This window comes from Carassius carassius, chromosome 2 (assembly GCF_963082965.1).
Source record: "Carassius carassius chromosome 2, fCarCar2.1, whole genome shotgun sequence".
Classification (NCBI taxonomy): Eukaryota; Metazoa; Chordata; class Actinopteri; order Cypriniformes; family Cyprinidae; genus Carassius; species Carassius carassius.
The window spans coordinates 20,151,978-20,169,769 of NC_081756.1; the positions used below are offsets into that span (position 1 = coordinate 20,151,978).

The window sequence follows — 17,792 nt, forward strand, 5'->3', positions numbered from 1 at the left end:
GAATATTCGAAGCTTCGGTGGGTGGGGCTAAATATATAATAATAGTGTCGGTTTGCATTTGTATCATCTTTCACGACTTCACGTTTCACTCTTCGGCATCGTAAATGTGTTGCGGCAGACCCAGTGGAGTGCAGTGTTGCATTTGGTGCAATATGATCAGGTGGCACACATTCTTTAAATATTAATAAACATTTAATAATCTTTTAAATAGAACAGTTTCCGGTACGCATTACACGGGCAGGTTTATGCTCCGAAAACGGACAGTGCACAAGTGATACAAAACACAAAGTCTGTTGAGAGCAAGAACTTTAATAAGGTATTAATAACGAACATTTCTTTAAAACAAATGAATCCCAAAACAGAAATTAAATTAGTAACACACAGTGATTTCAACGAACTGTAATAAATAAAGAACACGGTAGCATGCTTATAAACAGTTGAATAAGAATAAATGAATTGTTTTTAAAATGACACAAAATGTAATATCTATTACAATTAGTTTTATTCTATATAAGGGATTTATTTTGTCTTATTCTGACTTTTTGTTAATTTAAATCTTTAAAATGCGCGATGCTTTTATTGAAAGCATGTTGCGGTGTTTTTTTTAATTTATTATTATTAGCCTGCAGTTCGTTGAACTACATTCATTTATTATTCGTAAATGTAATAATTACTGACACCGTAACGGGTTGGCTATTTAAATTTAAAGTAATTGTAATAAATTTTATTCACTCCCTTATATAGAATAAACTGTAATAGGTTAAATAGAACAAGGTAATGTTAGCCTAGCTAGACAGCTCACATTTCAATGACAAAAATATTTAGGCTCTTTCAAACACTTATATAAATCGCAACCCAGTGGTTGGAAACTATTGTGAAACTACCTATACTCGTTTCATGTTGTGTGCGAGGAAGATGAGTTTGTCCACATTTTCTGGTAAAAGGGAACTTCGGGTCTTGTTGACGATGTAGCCAGCTTTTGAGAAAATGCGCTCTGATGGAGTTGAAGTGGCCGGAACGCAAAGAAGGTGTTTGGCTGCAAATGCCAGTTTAGGGTAGCGGTCACTGTTTTGCTTCCACCATGCCAGTGGGCCCGACTGTAATTTAGTAGCATCTCTCAAATACTGCTCCATCTCTGTCTTTGCGCTGTCTCCGCGTTCTTCTTCCTCTTCGTCATCAGCCTGCATCAGCATTGAAATCTCCTGCTGTTTTTTTTTGGCGGGTGGTGGTGGCGCATCCGTCTCCTCTTCTCCGTGGCTTGCTGACAGCTCTTCTCCCTTGCGAACGATCTGTTGCTGATGCAGATGTTCAGCTAGTCTGACAACCTAAACAAATAGCATTTTCTTAGTCTAATCTATGCGTAGCGCACACAATAATCTTAGTGGCATAATCACAATACATTTTAATTATTTACTATTATATAGTAGTAATAAAAATATAAGTCTAACCTCAATGTATACCAGGTCCTTCTTCTCATCCTCAAGGAATTTAAGGTGCTTAAATCTCACGTCTAGTGCTGAAGAAAGGAGATAGATGCTGGTGGGTTCCAAATTTAACAGTTCCCATCTGCTGTCGATCTCCTTGACAAGGGTATTCTTCATTTCTCTGATGGCAGGGCTGTCATCCTCTTCTGGTGACAGGTGGCGTTTCTTCAGGTTAAAGAGCATTGGCACTGTTGCCGACAACGACAAGTTTGCCTCCTGTGATAGTAGTTCTGTGAGTGTGAGCAGGGGCCCAAGTAATTCTGATGTCTCTTGTGCCAGTTTCCACTGGTCTCCTGTCAAGTCAAGGGTGCGATTTCCTTTCTTAGTGATGCTGGGATCTGACAAAACAGCTGTCACTGGCCATCGCTGCTCCACCAGTCGGTTAAGCATTTCATACGTAGAGTTCCAACGAGTAGCAACATCTTGAATGAGTTTGTGTTGTACAACGTTCTGCTGCGTTTGTTTCTCTTTCAAAGCAGCTGTAGCCTTGGCACTTTTTTTGAAGTGCCCTACGAGATTCCTGGCAGCTGAAACTGTGCGACGGATTCGGTCCAGTTTCAGAGCTTCATTTATGCATAGTTGCAGCGTGTGTCCTGAGCAGCAGACCCCTTGAACGGTTCCCCATTTCTCCGGTTCTTTATTCAGCGTCTCGGTGCACAGCTTCATATTGCTGGCATTGTCGTGAACAACGGCTATTCGCTTGTAATTTGGAATTGCGAATGCATCTGCCGCGTCTCCAAGCTGTTGTGCAATGTTGACTCCTGTATGGCTTGACTCAAATGCTTTGGTTTCCAAAACGAAGGCAGAGAGTTCCCACTCCTGAGTTATAAAGTGACAGGTGACAGCCATATACGCCTCCATACTCACGGAAGTCCAGATGTCCGTTGTGAAACTTAAGGCCGTAGCTTTTTCAACGAGAGCATAAATTTGGCCTCGCAGATCGCTGTATTTAAGAGACAGGGTGTTTGAAATACTGGAACGGTTTGGGACAGTGTAGTCTGGCTCCATTATCTTCATTAATTTTCTGAAGCCTTCGCCTTCAACTACATTAACGGGCCTCATATCCATAGCGACAAACTCCACTATGGCATCTGTTATCTCTCTCTTTCTTTTCTCTGTTAACGGTTTTCGGAATTGCAGGATCTGCTGTGAAGTTTTGGGTTTTGTTGAGCATGTTGATGGCTGCGATACCTGTGGATGTACCTATAAACAAATTATTATTAGCCTGTGCTGCTGTATGTTTTTAAATAGTGTCGTATTTGCAATTAGCCTATTTATCATAGCAAATTAAGCGCATAAAAGCAGTTTTTTTTTTGTTTGTTTTTTTTTTGCCGCGTGCTACTTACAGAACTCAGGTGATTTTTCAAACTTGTGGTGCTGTTGTGGTAGGCCAGTTTCAAATCGCATATTTGACACACTGCCTTTGTCTTGTCATCCTCACTTAATTTAAAGTGCTCCCAAACAGCTGAGGTCTTGGGCATTTTGTACCTATTCAGTATGAGATGAAATAAATCACTACGTTCGCCAACGGGCGGTTCAAGCATGAGTGAGAATGAGTCCGCGACGGAAGTCACGTGTTGAAAAAAAAAAAAAAGAATATTCGAATCTCAAAACTGAAAATCGAATGCCACCCCACCGAACGAATATTCGAATATTCGATTATTCTAGTACAGCCCTAAAAGGGTGTGATGTAGTGATCACGCACGTTATCGTGCAACTCATTTAGCGGTTGTTTTGAAGGCAGATCAATGTTTGCGACAAAAAAAAAAAATTTGCTAATTGTAACAAAGCAGAGATCAGTTAGCTCCTCACTATCCACGCTGAATCTGAGATTTCAGTTTAAGTGAAAGTTACCGTGCCTAGTCTTTTCGATTCGTACATTACACATCACATCCTGATGTCACGTGTCATTACGAGACCTTTACAGGTTGTGTGTGAAATCAAGCTTATATTCCGTGTAATCACTGGCAGTGTGAAAGGGGCAAAATCTAGTGACCTGGGAACAATCACTGGTACACATTACTAGGGCTGTGCGATTAATCGAAATCATAAAAAATTCACGATTTGAGTGTGCGCGACTTCTAAATCGCTTTATAGCATGATTTTCCGTGGCCCCGATCTCCCGCAGTATGCTATCCAAACCAATCAGAATGCAGCACGCCTAGCGCGAGAACCGAACAGACTGGGCATATGCCTATGTAACTCTAGGTTCACAAGCTCTGTCTGTAATGCATATTTTTTTCGAGCCCATGTTAATGGATCAGAACATTCATACTGCACACGGTAAAAGATGTGAATAGAACGGTGTGAAAAGATTTAATATCTAGCGCATGAGCATAGAGTGAGCTGTGAATGCACAAGACAGGTTGAGCAATAGGGCACGTTTTAAGTGCATGCACTCTCTCTGGGGTGAGAGCAGCGTTTATCTGAGCATGCGCATCTGGTTTTGTAAAAGAGCAAAGGAAATCTGTGTGCAAACGGAGAGATTCGCGCTCCTGAATTACTATAATGTGCTTACACGTTACAATAATAGAAGAAAAATCCCTGGACACCTGTTTTATTTTATTTATTTGTTTATTTATTTATTTTAGCCATATGTCTAGATATTTTGTTTGACATATGTTTCAAATTTATACTGAATGCATATATGACTGTAAAGCATGCCTGTGTGTGTCAAAATCTTGATTTAAAATCGAAATCGCAAAATTTATCAAAACAAATCGTGATAGTTTTTTTTTGTCCATATCGCACAGCCCTACACATTACTCATGTATTTTCCATAGTAGTGTGAAAGGGGCTCAAGAAAGCCAAACTACAAGAGTTGGCCATCTGAGGGTCATGTGACTGCAATGGAGTATAGTCCATGAGACATTGAGCCATGAGATGTTAAGTTTGAAGCCCTTAAAACCAACACTTTTTCCATTAAGTTACCTTTCTTGTAGAATTGTGCTTCAAATAAAGAACATTATGTTGACCTGATTGTTAGTTAATCATTTAGGCTACAAGTCAATATTGCCTATATGGACAGTGATTTAAAAAAGTTAACTTGTAAAACTGCGGTGTTAAATGCGATACGGTTGAAAATTTGGGTGCACATAACTTTTATGCTGGTGCACCTAAGAAAAAAGTTAGGCGGACCAGTGCAACCAGTGCAAAAAGTTAGTCTAGAGCCCTGGAAGTACAGACGTTCCTATCGTTGATAGCAGAGGAGCGGATCCAATGAGAGCTTGATGGAGACATGGAGTGAAACGTTTTTTACGAGTCGCAGCAGTAGAGCCGGCACAACAGTAACGACATGTGAATAATCTCGCCCACTTTAAAGTGATACTAAACTCCAGTGGAAACTCAAACCGAGCCGAGTCGAGTCATGCCGTACCGTACTAAGCTGTACCAAGCCAAGTCGTACCACGCAGTGGAAAAGCACCATAAAAAAGATACCAGCTGCGATGATGAAAGAAAATTTTATTTTCTATATTTGAAGATTGCTTTCAAAAATAAGCCTGATGTCTATTTATTTGGCAAGAAACAAGGTCGTTGAGAAAACTAAGGATTTTCACAAGGAAAGTGTTTTCCAAGTAGACAGCCTTGAAATGAACCCTGCTGTGCATCCTGTCTTCAGATATTTTGCACAGAAACACTCACATACACTGGTATGGAAAGCGTAAACCTTGCAAATATGTTTTTGCGCTCACTTTGAAGAGAAGCAACAGCTTGGAAATCTGTTAATGTGGCGAGTGCCTTGAAATCCCTCTGACTGAAACATGTCGTTTCCACAGAAGGCCGGAAGTTAGATTCAGTTCCAGCGTTGTACATCAGAGAAGGCTCTGAAATCTGGAAAAGCTCTCTGTGGACGGAGGATGATATGACTCATATTGGTGGATGTTTACTTTGCTCTGCTGTGTTTGTGCTCTTCCGTTAAGTGCCCTTAAAGTCTAGCTGAGATTGGTCAGATTTAGGATAATTTTATGTTTGTTATATTGGAACTGTCTTTCTAATTAGCTTATTCCAGGTTCAGAGGGACTGAAGCACATTTTCACCTTAAAATGACCCACCATGGTATTTGAGTCATACACTAAAATTCTGCACAGTATGGCGCTATACTGCAGGCACACACACGCTCTCAGAAACCTATTGCACCCAGTTAGTTGTCTCTCTCTCCCTGCAGGCCTGTGTGGAATATTCCAGCCTATGTGGGGGTTGGGGAGCCAGGCTCTCTCACTGGGGAGCAGAGTTGTTCACAAGCTCAGTAAGAGGATTTTTGTCCTTATTGACTGCCATGATGCCAGGTAGGAAGCTCAGCAATAAGGGGGTGGGGGGTGGGGTGTGGGTATTTTTTATATTTAGGTTAAGAAGATGAGCATGGTGGAGGAGTCAAACCACTTCCTCAGATCACCATTTATTGTTGTTTAGCACATTTCTGCTCCGGAGACAAACAGAAAGAAGAAACTGCATTCCACTTTATTAATCTTCATGAATGTTTTGCATCATATCTTGTTAATATCAAGACTAATATTAACTTTAAGGAAGCCCCAGCCCCAGTGATAGTTCCAGATCAGATGACCGCTCACAGTACTTGCGTTATTGTCTTCCAACGATTACTGTTCATTTACGGTGTTTTAATGCCTTTAATGCCTTTAAAACATTTGGATTTGTGGAGTTTTGATGTAAAAAAAAGTCTCAAATATAACAATATGTTGTTGACTTTTTTTTTGGTCGATTTTGTTTGCAATCATCAGTTTATTTGATCAGTTTATTATTTGATAATTATAAATAGGTAATTTTTGGCACCACATGATGTAGTTTTCCAGTCGAGTGGTTCATGAATTTTTAGCTGTCATGGAGTTCCATTTATGAAGGTGAAATGGCTTGCTATTATTGCAAATAACAAATATATTATTGATTTTATATCTAAAATATTTAATGATGTTAGAAATATTAAAAAATTTTAGAGCTGAAACAACGAATCGATTTAATCGATTAAAATCGATTATTAAAATAGTTGTCAACTAATTTAGTCATCGATTCGTTGCTAAATAACTTTTATTTGCCATAAGCGGCTCATTTCGTGCATATTTCAAATCTGCGTTGACCAAAGTGTGGCAGTAATGAGCCACCGGAGGTTTTACTCAGCCAGTACAGCAGGAGAAGTAGCGAATAGCCAATAGCTGGCCTCGTTTTTATGTCACGTGCTTCCCGAACAGCATCTCTGCAGCATTCAGCGTGATGTGGGAGACTGGGAGTACTTTACTTTGAGCCTTCAAAAAAGAAGAGTAACCTGTAAACTCTGCACTACTGAACTGTTTAAGGGGACGTTCACATATCACGTCTTTTGCGCGCTCAAGTTCGTTATTTCCAACACCGCACCATAACGAATTAAAAACATTTTAACTTTTCAGAATACCGCAAGCGCACCGCGGGTCATGTGACAAGATGACTAACCAATCAGCTTCATCCTTTCCCGTAACAACGTTAAAATCTCAGTCAAGATGAAAGGAACAGCTGATCATAGTTGTATATGGATTTCCATTTGGAAATAAATTTAGTAGCAGCTGCAAATCCATTTATCCTTTGCTGAAATTTCCGAGTCTTCAAGGAGAGAGCACGTCATGGTTGCTTAGCAAAGGCAGACGCCTCAGGGGCGCAACTGCATGAGCGCTTTGGAAAGAAGGAGAAAGCGGCGCGCCTAGCGTTTTCCACGCGTTTTTAGGCGCGATATGTGAACGGCCCCTAAGACTTTAATTTGTGCAGATTCTCCAGTACAATGTTGTTTGCAAATGTTTAGTCGTAAAAGCTGATAACATTGCTTTTTAACAGTTAACATTTAAAGCTTTACAAACATGTTCTGTGATCAGTTTGTCGTTTAGGATTGTTTACAATTTCACAGCAAAAGCTATAAAGCTGTTTCCCAGTAAATAATAAAATACAATGCACTGCAATTTTATTCTGTTTTATCCTTATTCTTCGTGAAAATATGTTCTGAAAGATTCCTTAATAAGCTTTGTTCGGGATGTTAAACTACTTTAGGAGCTCTAAGGACTGCCATGGTGAAAACATTATTTGAAATCTCCTTGTAAAATTTGCTAGAGTATGGGTCAGTGTTCTGATTGCAGAAGAGTTCGACAAAGGATTACTAACACAATAAAACAACTCCAGGTATATTTTTGATTAGGATATGACAGTGCAAAATGGTTAAAATCTCTTAAAAATCTATGCTGAAGGATAAAGACCATTTATTAATAATTTACTTGGGGAAAAAATGGGAAAAACTAAAATATAAGTACATAAACCGATTAATCGATTAATCGTAAAAAATAATCGACAGATTAATCGATTATCAAAATAATTGTTAGTTGCAGCCCTAAACATTTTATCTTTTAGATTTTTAACAAACAGTTTCTAGTTTTTTTGCCTTAAATATTTTTGTAAAGATTATTGTGGGTGGTGTTATTTTTTTGGGAAAGTTTGATAAGATTAAAGTATGGTGCTGATTTAGCAGCTTGTATTTTATTCTTTTTTTCCATTTGTGCTTGTGTTTCTGTCACAGTCACTAATTTTTGGCCTGTGAGAACTTGCCATATGCTGCTGTCTGAATGCATACCAAAGGCTTTATATAGACCCACTCTCTGATGTGTCAGCACTGTTTAACTCTGTTTGTTTGCTGGTTTCTCATCTCTAATTAATGTCACTGAGTAGTTCTGACTTGTTGTAATGGTTGTTTGAGCAAGCTCTGAAAACACTGGAATAAGCTCGGAAAAGTGTTCCAAGCATGGCTCGGTGGTATGACGGTACATCATTACCGCGCAATAAAATGTCTGTCATTACAGATTTTGCTGTTTTGTGGTATGCAAATATATCTGCATAACATAGTACTACTTAAAAGTTCTTGGCATTCGTTCAGAACTGGCCCTTATTTCCACTGACCAGGAGCAGAGCCCTCTACGTCACTAACGTGACCAGAATCGCTTGTTATGTTTTGTGCAAGGAGAGCTTTGTTCTCTTCTGTCAACCATTGCTGAACTGACACATTCAGTTGTTGTTAAAGGGTCAGTTCACCCAAAAATGAGAATTAGGCCATAAGCCTTGAAGTCATCCTATGTTTTATGAAAAAAAAATGTCTGCTGTTTGATGCCACTCAACGCGTTGCACTGCATCGATGCGTTTTTGTAAGAAAAATATCCATATTCAAAATGTAATAATCACTTTAATCTAGCTTGCGCTCACAGTTGTAAAACGGAAGCAGTTCCGGGGGAATGACGTATGAGGTCAGCGTCGTGCCGGTGAGTCTCGTGAAAACCAATTTTTTACCAGGAGCAAAGGAAGCAAACTTTCCTTAATTTAGCAATGGACATCCAGTTTCCTCTTGGCTTATATCGAAATCCTCCGACGTTCTTCTTTACAAATACTTGTTTTACAACTGTGAGTGCAAGCTAGATTAAAGTGATTAAGTTTTGAGTATGAATATTTTTCTTACAATAATAAATGCATCGATTCGCTACAGGAGGCCTTTGTTCACCACCCAGAGCCATTTGAGACACTTCTTTTTAATGGTTTAGCTTTTTATTAAAATTCTCTTGGACTAATGCTGTGCAACACCCATTGAGTGGCATCAAACCGCTTGAAAGATCAAAGACAATTTTTAAAATAACTCTGACTTGATCCGTATGAAAGAAGAAAGTCATATACACCTATGATGACTTCAGGGTATGTAATTTTTGGGTGAACTAACACTTTAATGTTGTTAATTTACCTGAAATCCGATGATTTTTAAAAATGGCTCTTTTCAAACTGTGGTCTTTAGTGGAAGCTCCACCTGCTGACGACAAACAAAGCTTCAACCAAGTATTGAGCAAAAGTACCTGCATTGGGATGAAAGTTAATTCCTAAATGTCACCCTGTCATCTGCTCCATCTAAACCATCAGAAAAGACTTTCTTTGTTCAATGTTTTTTTGTCACTGTTAGATAAGCTGGGCTAATCAAGCTGTGGCGGTCCTCTGAGTCTGAATGCCTGTCTGTGTGCTCTTTCCTGATTCTTTTTTTATTTGCCTTTTGTTTAGTCTTAAAACGTGTTCTGTAATTTACAATATCATTAATAGGGCTGTCACTTTTAGTTCGAAAATCGATTGCACAATCGATCGGACCAACCAAAAAAAGTTTTGAAAATGAAAATAGGGAATCGATTTTAACCAAATATGTACACTATTAATTTTAAAATAATTAAACAATTAAAAAATATAGATGTAACAAAACTCACAACCAAGCAGAAAAAGAAAATAAAGAATTCCGAAAGTGCAGTATGCGTTGCGAAAGCTAGACAGAAAGTACCAGCAATTTTACGCGCCTATAAGACCCAGTGACGTCGAAAGCGACCTCTTATGCTGCGTTCACACCAAACGCGAATAGAGTGGCTGGCGCGAATAATTTCAATGATAAGTCAATGTAAAGGCGCGTTTACGTGCGTATTGAGGTCTCGCGGTGCGGTAGACGCGAATTTGCCTCATTCGTGCATCTAGTTACAGGAGATTCTGAGTTATGAAAAGGACCATTGCAAGCGACGGAGAGCGACCGGCTTTTGTGGTGGAAAATTGGCAGTAATACCCCCACCTTGCGCAGCTGTACCCGAGTGTCCCTGGGACAACCGTTGTGTCCGGATCGCGTCTTCTCAACAGCTGGACATATAGTGAATAAAAAACGCTCTGCTCTGAACCTCGAAAATGTTGTTCGACTTGTTTTCCTGTCCAATAAATTTGTAATGTCCCTAGCCTTTTTGTGCGTTTCATGCCTGCCTAGTGCCGCCTAGCCTAAGTGTCGGTTACGTTCATAAAAAAAAAAACACATGGCCTGTTCTCAAGTCCATTTGAAGTTTAATTTTTTTAACAGTTTTTTCAAATGGATTGAATAGTTATTTAAAATAATCGTGGAGATTTTTGAAATGCCTAAATCATAAATGCAGCCGAGTTGAAGCCTGCAGTGATGTTTTTCTTTTGTTATGGCAGCCGTCCCCTCTGCATATATTTTTTTTTGAGAATGTTGCACTCCTGTTGCTGTTTGTTATTCTGCACGAAACTTCATGCCAATAAATAAGAAATATTGCTAACTTGTGCGTTTCCAGCGCTCTCTTTACGTTCGTCTATTATTTGACGTTGAAAAAGGAAACGTCTTTTTTTAGACATGGAAAATTGATTTTACAATCGATTCAATGAACACTTATGTCTTAAAAATCGAAAATGATTTTTTCACAAAAGTGATAGCCCTAATCATTAATGACCAGTAAACACTTTTATAATGTCACCAGTGTTGGTCCAGTTTGTAAAATAAGATGATTATATATAGGCCGATTTATTTAGGCACATGATAACCCTCCATTGTTTCTAGATGGCCTACCCATTTTTCACTAAAATTAAGTATTTATTCATTGGTCAGGTTTTTTTTTTTTTTTTTTTTTTATCATGGCACATATGTATTTTAAATTTTTTTTTTTTTTGTATTTTATTATTATTATTATTATTATTTTTATATAGGTATATTACTCTTTGTTGGGCCCTCCACACAGTGAGATCAGTAATGTCTTATTTGATAGAAACCATATTAAGAAACAGCAACAGTACAGACATGCTTGAACACTTCCAGCTGTCATTTGCAGCATCTGTGCAGAGACGCTTTTTTACTGTTACTGTTACAAGAGTAGGAATTTTAGACAGTCCTCCTGTGCTTGTGGGGTTTTGTTTCAAGCATTTGATTTGTGTGGTGCCAGCCCCAGGCTTGGTAACATCCATTTCCTGCACTGAAGAGATCTCAGGAGAGACTGATGGGAAGACTTGATTCCAGATGCTCGCCGAAGATTATCATCATCTATATCTATGAAACAGCATCTTCCATCCCCTAGACTCGCGCACTCTCTCTCTCTATCTGTCTTTGACCACACCCCCCCCCCCTGCACTGTGACAATCACTTCTCATGGAGTATGAATTCTAAATCCTGATATGAACACAAAGCCTTTAATTAGTAAATAATGCCTTGCATTTATGCAAAGTTCAGATATGGATGAATAATCCTCCCCCTCTTCCTGTCTGCTCCTTAGAAGCTCTTTCCTGCTACAATGCACTTTGTCCTTCCCCTTCATATCACCCTTGCATAGATGCTGTGATATGGCTTTTTGAAGCACTCTTCCCTCAAAGGCTTTTGATTTCAAGCATCAGTCAATAAATATTCCATGCAAGTACCTTTCATAAGCAAAGTTCAGAGAATGTGCGCTTATCTCTTCGCTGACAGCCGGAATACGCGCTCCCGCTCTCAGGACTGACACGAGGGTCAGAGGTTGCAAGATGCACCTGTGCCTTTGTGTGTTTTCGAGCTTGTATCTCTGTAATCGGCAGAAGGCTGCCATGAGTAACACTCGGCTCGGGCTGGTGGGTTGCGAGTGGGCCTGCTCGGTGCCGTCACTGAAGCATTAGCCTGTCTGAACTCGTCATCAGTGAATAATCGCACACATACCCCCGTAGTCAGGCATGAGCCCACGGCCGCCTGACCGAACATCTATTTGTTTTCTTCATGCGATTCCACATCTTGGGTTTGAAGGAGAGCTGAGGCATCCTCCTAAGGCAGAACTTAGAAATCTCAGCCTCACTGCAGCTGTTTAATGTGTAAGATTTGTGGCTGTTTATGCATCAGGAGAAATGCATCGCACCTTACCTGGTCTTAAAAAGCAACTTCTTTCTTTTTTAATTTGCAGGGCTTGGGGGCTTTGGTGACTCTGGTGATAAGAATCTCTCTTGGGCTGTCCTTACAGTCAAGTTCATACAGAACTTAAATTTGCTACAGGTTTTTCTGCAGATGTATGTGTCAGGAATAAACGTTCAGAGAGTTGGTATATGAAATTTTCTTCAATTTAAGGCAATTTTATGTCCCAGGGGTTGATTTTTATTAACACATTTTAACTTTTGTTCTTTTACTTACAGGATGATCACATTAGTCTTGGAATCTTGTTTAACCATGCATTACTTTCATTGCTACTTTAATTTTTTTTGCCTAATTGCCCTTTTTGTGTTGTTTTTGTTATTTCTATTTTTTTTATACCTTGTCCCAGACCCACATTTTCGATGTTGTATTGTCATTTCCACTGCAGTTTTTTTAGATTATGTAAAAAGATTAAAAAGAGAAAAGTCAGCAGGGTTTTTTTTTTATTGCCGAAAGGATATTTGACACTATACGAAATCTGTTAGGATTCCCCCTTTGATGCATGTTTGTTCATTGTTGGACATTGTTAGTAGAAAGAAATAAAGTTGCAATGAAATGGAAGTAGTAACATCTCTTATGTTCCTTATTGTGATGTATATCCAAGTGATGCAGATTACTAAAAAAGAAAAAACATAGGGTGGGCATTTGGTTCTGTCCATCGGTTGTTGATTAGATGGAGGCAGACTGGCTGAATACAAGCTTGCAATTGGTTGTAAGAAAGGGTTTAAGTGATTAAATGAGTCTGGCATATGTCAGCAGGGAGAAATCTGGAAGTCTTTTAAATTAATTGTTCACAATGAGATGCCTTTAAAAAATTGCTAAATTTTCATTTCATACTGGCTTTAGTGTGAAAAGTGTGCTTTCAGAAATATTATTTTCTAAAAGTCTACATGGACAACTAGAGCCCATAGTTACAGAAACATAAATAAAAAGTCTATGAAAAATTATTGATTCGTCAAGAGTTGTCAGTGATTGGCATTTGCTCTTGGTGTGAATTTCCTTTAAGCTTCCTGAGAGCCACGTCTGCACTTGAGCACTCCAGGAGAGCTTCCTGAGAGGCTGTTATTTGGATGGACTTGTGCATTGCAAGAACTTTCAGGAGAATGCCTCGGGTCTTCAGTTCACAGTGCTGCTGCTGACAAGGTAATACAGTATGTGCATTGGTTAGCTTCTGTTGTGTGGTGCGGTTGGGTGACATTAGTGCAAGATGTCAAAAAATGAAAGTGAAAATACATTTCGATTGCTTTCTATGCCACACTTTTTCTTATTTGAAGCTTCCTAATTTACCATTTCTAACTCTCACAGGGCTCCGAGATTAGGTGATGAGAGGAAAGAGAGATCTTGGTTATGAAAAACTAAGTTATAGTGTCTACCATAAAGCCTTGCAGAAAGAGACTAATGGATGAATGAGAGATGGGGAGGTTGTGAGAAGGAGAGCTACTGGAAATCATTAGATATCTTTAGGCAGAGAGACTCTGCAAATAAACATTTATGAAGCAGCTGCTAAGTAGGGGTGGGCGCTATACTGGTATGAAAGTGACTACTGGTATTATGTTGTTCCATGATATGGATTTTGCTATACCGTGAATACCGTTATATATTCATGAATTAAGCTTAAGCTTTAACCTATGCAGTTTGAGCCGGAAAGAGAATTGATTAGTTCATCTATCGAGTCTTCGGGTTTTTCGAGTCGTTCGTTCATCACATGACAACCCCGTAAGCTTTAACTATGCAGTCTGAGCTGGAAAGAGATTTAATAATAATAATAATAACCAACTCTTTATTACCTCTATTACCACATTCAGTGTTATGGAAAAGAACCAGAAATTCACACATTTATATACTGTAAGAAATATAAAAAGCTAAAATTTGAGACCAAAAATGCATCACGTAACTGTAAGAGTAAATAATAATTATAATGATGATGATGATAATGATAATAATAATGATAATAACTATGCACCTGTTTGTAAGGAAATTAATTTCTCTATCCAATGCTGTCACATAACGTGACAAAAGAACGACTCAAATGACTCGATAGATGAACTAATCAGTTCTCTTTCCGGCTCAGACAGCATAGGTTTAAGGCGCGTTCGACTTGGAAGCAGAGCTGCACATCGATCACTGTATGCGCTGCTTCAAGTTGAGCACCCCTTTAGTTTATGGGGCTGTCACGTGATGAACAAACGACTCAAACCCGAAAACTTGTCAGATAAGATTGCGTAAGTCAAAGATGTGTTAAGGAAGTAACACGTAACATTTTAATTACTTTTTGCTAAAATGAAGGAAATGAATGAAATGACTCGACTTGTTCATTTTGCTGAACGATACTTAAAGGACCGAGTCAGTAAAATGATCCAAACTTCCCATCACTAACACAGAGCATTGTAACAGACCAAACTAATAGAGCTCAAATCGCCTACTCCAGTGGTTCCCAAAACTGAGGGAGTCAGCAGATTATTTTGCAAAAGAAACCTCTGCAGGGTGATAAAGACTACACTGAATAACTGTCCCGCTTATCATGCGGCCACTTGCCTGATAAGTAAATAATTAAACACAACGTATTAATTTGACATATTTTAGTTACCTCAACATGACTCACAGTACCCGCTTGAGCGCTACGTTATCAGTGTAGCTGTTGTGGTTATATCAATAACAGACCACTAGATGGTGCGATTGAAGAATCTGTTAAATTGTGTTAAATAACTGACAAAAAGGACCATTTCAAATATTCATAAGAGAATCGTGAAAAAATTATTTGCTCAGAAATATCAAGCAGCACACCTGTTTCCAACATTGATAATAATCACAAATGTTTCTTAAGCAGCATATTAGAATGATTTCTGAAAGATCATGTGACACTGAAGACTGGAGTAATGTTGCTGAAAATTCAGCTTTGATCACACGAATACAGTGTATGCATTATAGAGGGTTTTCACCTACGTCACGATTTGGTCAGTTACCCGGATGCGCGGCCATATTGGAGGTACTCGGATGTAAACAACGGCATGGATTGCACTGTTTATGTACTACTGAACACATTGTTACACTAATTTCTGATGTCTAAACCACGGGAACAACACATGGAAGCTGCAAAATCATATAGAGAAGGACTTAAAGCAGGAAAGAGCTCAACATTTTGACAAACTTAAGGTAATATGTGGTAAAGATCTGAACGAGCTAGCTTCTCTAACTAGTCCTTACTTTTATTTCATATCCCGACATTGACTAACTTACGTTCAGATTGTCAGTCCAAAAAAAAGCACATGAAATCCGTTTCAAGCTATACATCCATATGTGGTTTAATATCCTATTCAAATCACATATCAGGAAATCCACCAGTCTGAACGCTCTTTCGCGTGGTTTATGTGACTTTCTCACGCCACGTAAAATGTAAACATCAGACGTTGTTATAGGGAACATGCTGAAAGTCGCTGCCGAAACAAGGCTGTGTTGTTGCAAAGTGCCGGACGAGCAGAAAATTATTATTTTTGAAAAGTATTTTGAAACCGGCGCGGAAAAAGAGTTGTGCAAACAGTAACTTACCAGCCTCCTACAGTTCTGCAGCTCGAGACGCAGTAACTTAGTCCAGCGCGGCCAGAGCCTCCTTAACCACTGTCCGTGTGTTGAAAAAAAACCTTAGATTAAACACACTCGCAACAGACACACCCCAAAGCGGAGACGTTACAGCGATGCCATGCGCACTGAGCGGACTTTTGCCGCTGTAGTGGACAGGACACGCACTGAAAGGTGCGTTCAGACCGGACGCCAATAGCGCGTCAGGCGCGAGTGATTTCAATGTTAAGTCAATGCAAAGACGCGTCAAATTTAAATAAGAAAACATTTATATTGCAAATGCAATACCCCTCCATCAACGCAACATCATTGCCGTGTTGTCAAAGAGCTGCGTGGACACACAAATCGGACCTGAACAGTTGCAATACAGCGTGGACATCATTTTAGATAATATTCCAAACGGATACAAAGATAATTGGATTGACAGTGTGTATGTACCCATAGTTAACTATTTTACATCAAAAATGTAGCCATAGATAATGCTTCATTTACACATGTGGCTGATGCTGTGCCTCTCTCTACCTCAAACGCCATCTTTCATCAGTTTTTTGCACTCTTCTCTTTAACTTTCGGCAGTCTATAGAACTAGAAATGTTTTTTCTCGGTGCGACCAATGAGTACAGACCAAAACTTGACCATTTTTCAGAAGCAATAATCAGCCAAATTTGCGAGTCCATTCAGTTCAATGGCACTGTTTACGTTCAGTGCCTCCAAAATGGCCGACTTCCGGGTTGATGACGCGTCGTGAAAACCCTCTATATATATATACATATATGAATACATATAGCCTATATGTTAAAACATTCAAATAGATCATTTAAACTGACAATATTTCACAATATTACAGTTTTTTCTGTATTTTTAATAGATGTAGTCATTACTCCAGCCTTCAGTGTCACATGTAACATCCAGTCTATCACATGATCATTTAGAAATCATTCTAATATTCTGATTTATTATGAGCGTTGGAAACAGTTCTGCTGTCTAATATATTTGATGAATAAAAGGTTAAAAAGAACTGCATTTATTCAAAATAAATTTCTTTTTCTAATAATATATATTCTAATAATATATTTTCTTTACTATCACTTTTTATCAATTTAACATATCCTTGCTGAATAAAAGTATTGATTTTATTTTAAAAAAAGAAAGAAAGAAAAAATTACTGACCCCAAATTACTGACCAGTAGTGTATATTGTTATTACAAAATATTTATATTTTAAAAACATAGCTTTTTTTTTTCTTTTACTTTTTATTCATCAAAGTATCCTAAAAAGTATCACATGTTCTGAAAAAATATTAAGCAGCAGAACTGTTTCCAACTTTGATAATGAATCATCATATTAGAATGATTTCTAAAGGATCATGTGATAATGATCCTAAGAATTCAGCTTTGCATCACACAAATAAATGATAATTTAAAGTATAATAAATTTGAAAACAATTATTTTAAATTGTAATAATATATCACAATATTACATTTTTTTTCTGTATTTTTGATCAAATAAATGCAGGCTTGATGAGCAGAAGAAACTTCTTTCAAAAACATTAAAAATAGTAATGTTTCCAAACTTTTGGTCTGTACTGTATGTGTATGTATGTATGTATGTGTATATATATATATATATATATATATATATATATATATATATATATATATATATATATGTGTATGTATATATAGCCTATCAGCCCCCTGCTTTCCAAGATATCGGCATCAGCTGTCAAAAAAACAATATCGGTCAACCACTACTTATTATTGTCTTAAATGTTGAAAACTGTTGGGCTGCTTAATATTTTTGTGATGCATTAAGGATTATTTGATGAATAGTGTCCTCAAGTTTTTTTTTTTTTTTTTTTTTTTTTTTTTTTTTTTTTTAAAAACATTATAAATGTATTTACAGTCACTTTTGATCAATTTAATGCGTCCTTGCTGAATACAACTATTAATTTATTTGAAACAGAATCGGACTGATTGAAAGTAATAATGTATATT

At 38.1% G+C, this 17,792-nt stretch overlaps 2 protein-coding genes across 4 annotated transcripts in view; one reads left to right on the forward strand and one right to left on the reverse strand.

Annotated features, from left to right (window-relative positions):
- LOC132105883 (D-glucuronyl C5-epimerase B-like) overlaps nucleotides 1–17,792 on the forward strand; it is a 69,890-nt gene that overhangs the window by 9,841 nt on the left and 42,257 nt on the right. The window contains exon 2 of one of the 3 annotated variants that reach the window (XM_059511373.1): nucleotides 5,650–5,770. The exons of the other annotated variants lie outside the window; for them this stretch is intronic. The gene's annotated coding sequence lies outside the window, so the exon portion shown is untranslated. The remainder of the gene's footprint in view (nucleotides 1–5,649; nucleotides 5,771–17,792) is intronic. 3 annotated transcript variants of the gene reach the window in all.
- Nucleotides 619–2,024, reverse strand: LOC132097414 (zinc finger BED domain-containing protein 4-like). Its single transcript, XM_059503117.1, has 2 exons — nucleotides 1,449–2,024; nucleotides 619–1,325 (listed from the first exon to the last, which is right to left on the reverse strand). The coding sequence occupies exons 1-2, from the start codon at nucleotides 1,872–1,874 to the stop codon at nucleotides 885–887; spliced, it is 867 nt and encodes a 288-aa protein (XP_059359100.1). The 5' UTR covers nucleotides 1,875–2,024; the 3' UTR covers nucleotides 619–884.